We start from the raw sequence: 11,185 nt of genomic DNA on the forward strand, positions 1-11,185 counted from the left end.
TCAGTCAGATACAGAACTGTCTGCGTAACAATAAAGCATTTCCTTATTTTTAATGGCCCTACTTAACAAAATAAATTGCTCACACATGTTTTACTGATAATGTTTTCAAAGTAGTTGGGAAGACAATAAAGTACCCCGTACTCTTAAAACTTTTATATGCAATGATGGAACGCCTGTATTAGGTAATTGCTCGCAATGTTTTTGTTCACATCTTATTGTAATACTATGCTCACACAACTCTCTTTGTAGTCCTTTTGACAATAACACCTACATATTTACCCCGGGGTGACATCCCAAAAAAAAAAGCAAACCTGTCCGCTAACACATACTGCAGATGTTCACCTTATATAAATACAATAGAACATAAAATGTACATGCATTTGCAGAATCCAAATATCTTAGACCTGAAATCATAATGCTAATAAAATGAGCTCAGCAAATGAGATCATCAGGTAAATGCAACTTAAAGCAGACACACTGACTTAGGTGTGGTGGCGGTATTGTCCTGACTTTCCCTTGGAAACAGACCTGTGCATAACCTCAACTGCAAAGCACCCCCGCTGAACTCATCTGCCACGGACAAAGTTCAGCAGCTCTTAATCCATTCAGTAATGTCCAGTGGCATGCAGTTCAGCCATTCAGGGTATTCTGTGAGGTGTATTTATCCCCTGGAAATTCATTTCAAAAGAATATTATGAAAAGAAAACATGACCTCTTGACTCACTGCAAAGCTCTTTTGCATGAATTAAAGCTTCAGCAGTTTCAATTAAAAATGTTTTTGTTTTACACAGCCTCTGAAGATAATTTTTCACTGGCTGGGAATAAATTTGTCCTTGTCAAACATGCATCTCTGGAAATAAACTGATGATCTTGACAAACAGATATTTAACAATAATGTTATATTGTGTCTTGAAAACCCTCTGGTGGGAGCAGTGCATTAGGCAGAATTATATATCAGGATGTTGAAAGTGCTTCATCACAGCCACAGAGGCTCTCTGTAGGGCCGCAAAATTCTGCAGAAAGACCAGAGGGGTGTTTTGTTGGTCCAATTTGGTAAAATCTAGCCTTAAACTGGGGATAGTTGTTGTGCAAGATCATCACTAGGGTTAAGGTTGCACCTTACAGTTGTGGTGCCAGCGGTGTAATGGGGTACAAAGTGAACTTTAAAACAGAAGAAGTCTGTGTGGTTTTCAGTTCACGGTTAATGTACAATGAACCATAGGTATCATTGCTTGTATTTAGTAAATTATCTCTTGCACTTCAGTTGATAAATGAATAGAGTAACAATGGAATGGTCCAGATGCTTCAATGCACCTTACAAGTGTAAGATGTATGCTAAGACTGAAGGACTTATCACTAGTATCACTAACGTGCACTTATATTTTTACAATCGCAACTATGATAAAAATGGTTGGCTAACTTTAAATGTGGGTGTTGATACAATAGCTTTCTCTCAAGAGTTGTGCAACTTCATTCAACCCAGTTCAACCCGGAACCAGCAAGCATGTGTATACCAAAGTGAACATCCTGCCCATCTATCTAACACATACCTAATTGAACAGCCAGGCTTACAAAAATGTCACTTCTTGCAGACACAATGGTTGTGGGGACATTTTGGAAGGCGGAGGAGGCCACTATCCACTATCCTTTCTTATTACCCAAACAGCAACTTTGCTAATATAGCAAGACCCATTCTCGATTTTCTATTCATCCTTAATACACCATGCACCATAAATACTTCTATTTTTATTATTCCCTTGGACTTTCCCTGCTGCTAACTCCCTGGATAACAAATGTGATCGCACTGTTAGCCTGCCTCAGGCTCTCTAATGTGGTTAATGATGAATAATTAAAAGCTGATACCCAATTTAACAGTAAAGGTCATGCTATACTGTAAGTCCTATGCTTCGTTTAACACTTTACTGTTTCTCCTGCCTGTGGTTCTTGGTTCTTCTTCGATGGTGTTTAATGGCAGCTAGTGAACCAAAAATAAGTGCACCACTACCACCTGCTGTACTGGAGAGTGTTTTTTTCTTGCACAGACACAGACCAATGTTACCCAAATGTTTTAAACCACAGTGCTTCAGTTTGGTTTAACATTGCTTATTGCGGCACATTATCTCATTTACATTGTTTCACAAGTTTCACTGAACCATCACAGGTCTTCTCTTTATGTACTATCCTTAAGACATTGCAAATGTTGCAGCTGACTAGGAAATTAAGCTATCAAGGTGTTCCACACCACCAAGTGATTTTTTTTTTTTTTAAATGTTCCTATTCAATTCTCATGGTTGTGGCATGTGTATTTACACTATATGCATGATGTGCCATTGTTATAGTCACAGTATATTGCAAGATACCTAGCAATATCTGAATTTTTCAGTGCCTACATTCTTATAGATCTTGCTCCCACCCCCCATATATCAGGATAACTAACAAGCCAGCATGAAGGCCAACAATAAAATCTCTGGTTTCCATGACAACGTGAGACCTGTCTGTCATTTTAGCGAATTATGCACGCCACTTCATGTAAAACTGTGACAGTCAATGAGGAAAGGACAGGCATAAAATTAACGGTTCCATGATGTTACCTAACTGGTTCCACTCGAATGCACACCTAAGCTTATTAGGACGATCAACCAGCAGCCTGAACTACACAACATTATGTACCTCTTTAGGGCTCATATATAGCATTCACAGGTTTTGGTTCTTTACAAGGCAAGTCAGCTCACACAGTGAGTCAGGAAAAGGCTTTTTAACAACAAGTGAAAGAAGCACTGATTGAGCAAACAAACGTGTGCACACGGTACTGTGTTAACTAGCAAGTGCAGTATATCAGCTGAATGATGTCTTTGTCGATACTGTTAAAACTGCCACAAAAGAAACCACAACATGTTATCTGTTATGACAAGATACGAAATATGACAACAGCATTGCCTGCATGATACAGAATAGCTGGCTGTATTGCAGATCTGGCATAATTTTGTATTTGGGCAGTTGTATTTGAAATGACATTATCAGATGTATCCGAGTTATTTTCAAATACATCCTGTCTACATTTCAAATCATTCTTCCACCTAAAACCCCCAAATGCATATGTTATCTTCAGATACTTTTTAACTGCTTTGCAATTTACTGTCTTACATTTCGGAGTCTTCAAAGACAGTTTCAAACTTCAGCGCTAATTGCTGACATTTTCCAGATGTAGCTTTCACACAATACTAATTGCAATCACTGCTCACTGTCTTTGAAACCCTGATGTTATTCTGAAACGGCTTTGCTGTGAGTTTCATGTACTTGTAAACTGAGGCAAAAGCTCCGTTACATTTTTTCATAAACATAAATGTATAAATTTTCAATTTGTGTTTGTTTGTTCAGCAACACACATCATGTATCTGGGCGCATCACTAACATCTGAACATACTGTAGGTCAAATACCTTTCTAAAAAGAGGATTTTAAAATAATTCCAATACTTATGTGACTCAGGTCTTCGAACCAGTTACCTTATCATCACACCGGGTATTCCCCTACTAACAAATGAGCTCAGGAAAACCAAACATATATGCTGCCAAGCACCTGAGGTAAGAAAAAGACATTTGAAATCACAGGGCAGAAAAATGCCTGATATAGTACATCAAATATTCAGTTTGTGAATATTTATATTGCATATTCAAGATTTTTTAAATCAAGCTGCATAATCTAGTCAGTTAATGGCAAAAGTAATCAGTTGCAAATCAAACCAATGTGGGACATCATGGCCCCGCATATTATTTCCACATCAAATATGATGGTCGAAAAGTTCAATGTTGCTCAGAAAATGAACAAAACAAGCATTTGAGCACGAAATATTTTCACATGGCACAAGGGTTAAAAATAAATAAACAAACAAACAAATATATTTTGAAATAGCGAAGTGGCCCATAAATAGGAAGATTCAGAGAGTGGAACATTCCCCACAACTCTGTCACTGTAGCAAGCCTCCTGAAATATCCTCATCTGAGTGGGACAAACTTCACCTCAGTACTCCTGCACTGTGGCACCCTTTAATTACAGAGTGCACAACACACTGCAGGCCCTGTGTCGACTCCCCTGCGATTCCACGGGGTAAAACTCCAGCCAGCAATATTTCAAAAATCTGGATTTTCCCTCTCTGTAGGGCACTGATGCTAGTTACAAATGAACTCAGGAATGCGAGGGGTAACACAGAGTGCTGGTTACACTGCATTTTATATGCCTTCAGGTCATTATAAAAGCTGAGTGTAAGTGCATATGCAAATAATACCGTTGTGACATGTAACATCGCTACTGAAATCAAAATTTATGGTCACCTTGTTTACCCAGGCATTTGGTTCTATGGCACCGAATGCCAAGTGAACAAGAGTAAAATGAAATGTCTCCACTCAGAAAAGTCCTTAATCAACGTTCCGCTGCCCGAAGCTAGAAGTATAAATAAGGCTTTTGAGCTGTTGGATAATAGCAGCCGTTTTATTTCCCTTTTACAAATGCTGGGATACATTTCAAGAGCAAAGTACATTATAAATCTACTCTAATTTGAATCCAGTGACTCTACTGGGATGGTCTTGGCTTTCACAGGACACACTTCAGGGCAGAAAGTTTAAACATGTTCAAAGGAAATTCTGTTTCTCTCTGTGTAATTGAAACATGTGTCAAAAAAATAATGCTTGTTCTTTCGATGAACAGCTACTATAACTGCAAATAAACTACTTTTTGAAAACATAATTGAGGTTGGCATCTCTACTAAAAGCTTGACTGTTTATTTTCTGGGGGGCTGTTTTGCTACCCCTCACTGCCCCCACCCCGAGCATTTCATTCTGTATAGATATAGCTGTCTTTACTGTTTAGACTGGGGCTTCCCATCACATCCCCTTAATGCATCGATATGTTCAGATCCGTTTATCACCTGTAAATGATTTCACAGTGCTGGTGTTACCATGGTGTCTTAGCATGACCTCTGACACTGTGAGGAAGGTCATCATGCTGTGAGCGTCCAGCGGCGAGGAAGGCAGGGATTCCTCTGTGACAAAAACTTTATTGAGCCTTTAGACAACTGGGTGTGTCCAGCCCCCTGGGGCTGCTCTTTGCAGACTGACCAACTGCACAGACAAGATTTTCTTTCCAAGGCCTAATTGGTTAAAGGGTCAGTTGTGCTCAAGAATAAGGCAACACCCCTCCTAAACAGATAAAATAAGGTTCAGGGCTGGCCAGTTAGACCATTTTTACAATTTTGTTCACTTTTTAATGCTTTTATTTGCATGCCCCCTGACAATCTGCATAGCTACATTATGCAGGAAGATTCATTGTGGTGACCATTGCCATTAGTGTAATAAAAATTCATAACTGGAAACTACGACTTACCTGTTAAGAATTATATATGCAGTATGCAATAGATTCGTCACAGTAAAGGGGATTTGGGGTTTATGCAAATGGTTGCTTGTTTTGGATGCTGTGTAAGATTTCCCTTCACTCAAAAAATGTATTCATATGTTTTGCATTTAGTCTGCAAAGCTCAGCTGATTTGAAGGTGATGTGCCACGGCTCGTGCTACATGCTCAGACTGAAATAAAAACACTCTCTGTTAATGACGCAGACACAGCAACAGGTTATGAATCAAGTAAGACGCCAGCGTTGTTGGACAGGGTCCCAATGACGTCTGCTCTAGCACTTCTACCTTTATTCTGCTCAATACTCTTAACAAGGATGACTCCGGGCTACAAAGAACTGTTAGGCAATCTGTGTTGACTATCAACTGGAAGATGATTAAGTGACATAAAAACAGACGTGGTAATATATTCCACCACCAAAGAAGGTTCATGCAGTATTTTGTGGTGTTTATTTTAATTAAAAAAAAAATCATCTCAAGATTTTGATGTTGACATTAATCTACAGCTTCAGCTAACAAGGGAAAATAAACCTATGGGGACTGCCAACATATTGCATGGCTTTAAGCACAACAACAACACAACCTATGCTTATATGTGTAGAGAACTGATGCATGTCAGAACAGAACTGACAAATGTCAAAAGACATTTGGTCTACCAATAACTAGTACAGAGTGTGAATGCTAAGGCCAAAAGATAATTGATAACATTTTGGTCTGTATGAATTGCAGAGTTTGTCCTCACTCAGCCCTATAGCACTCATCTTCTTAACTATAAGAACTTTACGATTTTCATTTATCTTGAATCACTAATTACAATTCTGATACACTGTAAAAGAACTGTAACCTATGTAAGTCGCTTTGGATAAAAGCGTCTGCCAAATGAATAAATGTAAATGTAAATGTAAACTTTGAGCAACATTGAGCAAATCAGGGAACTTTGCCTGAAGTAGTGAAGGTGTACACTATAACCACGAAGCAGGTAAGGACAAACTGATAGAGAAAGTGCATATATATATATATATATATATATATATACATGGTCACATCCCCAAGAACTATTTAAGTACATTCATATGAAGTGCTCAGTTGCTGCAAAACATAAAACAGATGTGATTCATCTGGTGTATTTACATTCTCAGAGGTATGTGTGCACTCCATCTCCACACATCAGGTGATAGCTGTAAATCACCAATAACACACATCGTCCAAGAATGGAATATTACTGTAACAACACCACAGAGTAAGTGCTGCAAACAGTTAGATTGAAGCCATTCTTTTCATACACATCATCAAATGTGCAACCTTAACCTTTTCTAAACCTAACATTGACCAATATTGTGCTTCACATGCTAAGAATACTGATTCCTACAGTTACCAGTATTCAAACTCTTAGCATATATGATATAAACTGTTTAGCATGTATGATATATGCTAATACAGAGTATACAGTCACTATAACACAGGAATTGCCATGACCACAGGATTGCAATCAACTAGCTTGTCATCTGTCACTATGATCTGTCAAAACAATTAAAGCAAGCTTCCATGTCAGTGTATTCCATCAGATATTTTTTCTCTCTGCCTAAAGCCAGCAGAGTTCTTTCCTATCAGTTTAAGATGAGTTTCATGAAATATAAACCTTAAACTGACACCTGTCAAGACACATTAAGTCTGCTAAAGGTACCTGAAAGTTATGAGTACATACATGTGCATCCCCTCAACCATGATAATGCTTGGGTCTGAAGAACATACAGTATGTGTCACCACAGCAATTTGGCATTTGTCTGTCACTGGCAAAATTTCATTCACATACGTAGTTTCCTGCAAATTGAGTCATATCAATGTGTTACAGCAGCCTTACTCATTTACATGTGACCCCAATGTGATTTTACACAATGTGACATTCGTCAACTTTTCAAAACAGTGCCTTGGATAACACATCACCATCCAGGTTTCAGGACAGTAACCTGGACGTTTGCAGCTGAACAAGGATACTGTGGTGACATCACTAGACTATATGCAAGCATATGTCCATATATGAGTTATTACAGCAGAATTCCCTAAAATAATGAAAACCACAGGAATATTTTCCTTTACAGTGCTTCATGTTACTAATAAATGGTTGCATCAGCCCAGAACCTTCAATTACCTTAACAACACATGATTCTCATCATCATAAGTTCTCATAAGTAAACTGCCAATTGATCAGAGGGACTACAGTGCAGTTACCAGATAAATAAGAATGCTACTGTGTAGCATCTGACCACTTCCTGTTGGTACAGGTGGTATCCCGCTCTCTCCTGTACTGTGCTGTAATGGAGGAACTGTTTCTATCTTTGATGTGTTGACAATGATTCTCCTTCTCCTGCACTCATTTAATTCAACTACGTATAAAGAATAATTTGCACTGACTTTGCTCTTGCAGCTACCTTAATTGTCCCCCGGTTCTGCTTTCTGTAAACCTTTACTTAAGTGGTTCAGGTTTTCGCATGCTTGTCCATTGTAAACATTTTACCAGGGCTGTATCACCTTCATTTGGACCCTGTGTGTGCAATGTCAGTCCTGTCCACAGCAGTAAGTGTCTTCAGATAGTGATGTCAACTGAGTAAATATAAGATAAGCAATAATCTCTGTAGCGTGAGTTATCTTATCTCAGACGTCATGGAAACCCACTGCCCACAACCCTGGGCCCATTGCTTCTGACTCTGGCAGATGTGCGTGCTCACTGGCTTCATGATTTGATAATTCTCGCTCATGAGAACTCCCACACATTTAAAGGTTAGCGATAATTACTGAAGCAGTGCCACTGATTAGGGTTATGACATTCACACATAATTAAACCATTGATTTCCCTCTCACTTCTTAACAGCAATTATGCCATAATATCCTTTCTGAAAATAGTGCCCACATTATGCAACAGTCACATGAGGAGGAAGTGCATCTGTTGTCTAGTACAGACAAAACTCCACCAGACACATAAAAGATAGGCCACTAATCCAAGTCTCTCCAAAGTCCCATGGATAACAGCTGACAGGTATAACAGTTGACAAGGAAGAGGTGGTGTGTCACCAGAAAGAATGACAAGAGGGCTTGGTGTAATACTGATACAGAATTCAGTTTTGTCAGCAGGCAAATCTTTCATTGGCCAAAACATTTCCAACAGCAGCAGCACTACCCAGAGTTCAGAAAGTGAGCATGCCCTTTGGCCAGAGGGCTTCAAATGGGGCGTGGTTCAGAAGAAACAACACCTGAGATACGGAACATGCCCACTCACTCACAGTTCCTGGTGTTTGATTGGAGTGGTTTAAGACTTCTCATTATGAGACATTAATAATGGTGTGCTGGAGGTTTCAGCAACGCCCAAAAACACACTTGTTAAATATTCCATGTTCACCTGGCTTTGAAAAATGTGTCCTGTGTGCAATCCCCGAGGATTGGATCCTACTCTTTGCATACTCCTTCGGTACAAACGCAATCACGTAAAAAACGGTAAACCATGCAAGATTATTTTTGATCTGTCAAGGTAATAAATGTGAGAAAAAAAAGTGAAATATTGGTCATTTGTCTTAGGGTGCTGTGTGTTTCATTTTCCTGTATAAAGACAAAACACCTGTCCACCAACATTCGCAGGCAAGTCATTTCAGTAACTATAGAAACCTAAGCCCCCTGTTGCACTTGTTTTGATGCTTGTTCGAAATGTCCATGACTCCAAAATTGGTCATAACATTACTAGGTTCTAAGGGTCAATTCAACAAAAGACACAGTGCAGTGAATTATCACGAATAGAATTAGGGCGTTAGGTTAGCTTTGGAAGTGATGTGCACTGAACAGTCTCAAATATGAGCAAAGGCTCACGGCACATGCACAATTTTGACTGACATACACCAACAGAACATTTTTAACACTTGAATACCTATGTCTGCGCCCAAGAGGGTTTGTCATGTTCTGTTTCACAGTGCATCGTCTTTAACGTTTTCTCATTCTGACACCTGCCTGCCTTTCTTGCACTGTGTTTGTAAAGGTTAAATTTGAAACTTATAGAAATACGCAAGGGACATCGCGTGTCATGCTCGCCTCTGTGCAGCAGTGCTTCTTTGGAACGCGCGAGGTCCATCGCTATCGCAGTATGTTACTCACGCTAGAGGGACACTTAGGAAACTTGGCACTGTCTTTGGCAAGAGAAGGACAAGACCACAGACTTTAAAGACAAGATAACTAGTGTCAGGGTAATTCTCTACTTTAAGAACTTATTGTAGGGATAATTTTATTACCGTCATAGTCGTACGTCTCCTTGATGATCTCATCGGCATCCACTTTAGAGTATATGACAACAACATGTACATGGTAATCCTCGGCATCGAGAACGCTGTGGACCCCCTCTAGAGTGAAGTAACAGTTCCGCTCCTCCCTGTCATCGTCGTAGATCAGAACCGCACTCTTCCAGCTGAAGTCGTGGAACAGCGCAGAAAATGTCTCCGCCATTTTCAGGTAAGTAGGAGCAACTCTGGTCAGATGCGAGTATTCCTTCTCTTTTTGGTTAAAGCCGGTGGCCAACGCACCTGCCGAAATGACTGGGATGTTCCAGTGCGATGCCATCCTGACCACCTGCGCCGCGGCGTACTCGCAGACTGGACCGAGAATCAAGTCAGGCTTCTTCATGCATGACCTCTCCACTAGACTGAAGAGAGCTTCATTGCCACAATCGGAATTCTCATAGTGGACAGTGAAATTGAGTCCAGAATAGGGCAATCCATTCAATTTCATCGTTTGCGTTGCATACTCTATAGCTGGTGTAACTCTTGAAATTGAGAATAGGTAGGAGTTGTTTTTTGGCAAGAAGACCAGTACCTCGATTTCTTCGTTCAGTGCACTTGTCCTTACAGGTAACAGAATTAGCCAAACATAGAGACAGCATGACAGCAAGTATGACATATTGGTACTTAATTACAAATCTCCTTTATGAGCTGGCGATTAAATTAAAATTTTGAAATATAGACCTTTGTTATATTTCGCTGTCTGTTCCCTAATTTAAATATTTTCATCAGAAATCACAGGTAAATTTTAAAAAATAAGAAAGGTTCTCGTCTTTAAACTTAAATTGAGTTATCCCTTTTTTAAGTTTCAAGATTTCAGTAAATTATGTTGTGTGGGATCCTGCACTTAAGTCTCCTGAAACCCTCTCAACTTGTTCAAAAATCTCTTCTGTTTTCCTTACTAATTCTCCCGTTTCCCTTGTTATTCCTCTTGTTTAAATATGGTAACTGCCCAGCTTGCTACCACACACGCTGGCTTCGGGGAGGAATTTTGAAGCATCCTTTCATTATTATTCCTGCGTCATCCTCGTGCAGTCCACCTCCTTCTTAAAGACACAGTGCACCTTTTCCAAGTGCCGTTCAGAGTGAGGTCAGAGGAGCAAGTCCCTTTCCTTCAGAAGCTTGGCACAGCAGACAAATTCGAGCGTTGAGCTTTGCCGCAGAATAACCAAGCAGAGCATGTCACAGATGTAAGCATGGCGTTAATCCAATCCATAACCGTGTTCAGATTGTTGAGGGTGATTTTCATTTTCAGAAATGCTAATGGTCTGTTCCTAAGCTTGGACAGGTTTTCCAAAATCAAAATGAATGGAATAAACCTTTTGCAACTCACTTTAATTGTAGAGCTCACATTTTTACATAAACGTGAAATGAGTGAAGTAATTGGGGCATCTTTAAATCCATAAATAGCACCATTGCAAGTTTGTGCAAAAGAGATATCAATTGGTACAGTAGGTATTAATTTTAATG

At 39.5% G+C, this 11,185-nt stretch overlaps 1 protein-coding gene across 2 annotated transcripts in view; it reads right to left on the bottom strand.

Annotated features, from left to right (window-relative positions):
* Positions 1-10,665, bottom strand: part of npr3 (natriuretic peptide receptor 3) — a 28,892-nt gene extending 18,227 nt beyond the window's left edge. For both annotated transcript variants that reach the window (XM_036527671.1, XM_036527670.1), the window contains exon 1: positions 9,674-10,665. In XM_036527671.1, coding sequence (XP_036383564.1) covers positions 9,674-10,334 — 661 coding nt within the window. In that variant the 5' untranslated portion in view covers positions 10,335-10,665. The remainder of the gene's footprint in view (positions 1-9,673) is intronic.
* Positions 10,666-11,185: the final 520 nt, after the last annotated feature.

This window comes from Megalops cyprinoides, chromosome 4 (genome assembly GCF_013368585.1).
Source record: "Megalops cyprinoides isolate fMegCyp1 chromosome 4, fMegCyp1.pri, whole genome shotgun sequence".
In the NCBI taxonomy this organism is placed as follows: domain Eukaryota; kingdom Metazoa; phylum Chordata; class Actinopteri; order Elopiformes; family Megalopidae; genus Megalops; species Megalops cyprinoides.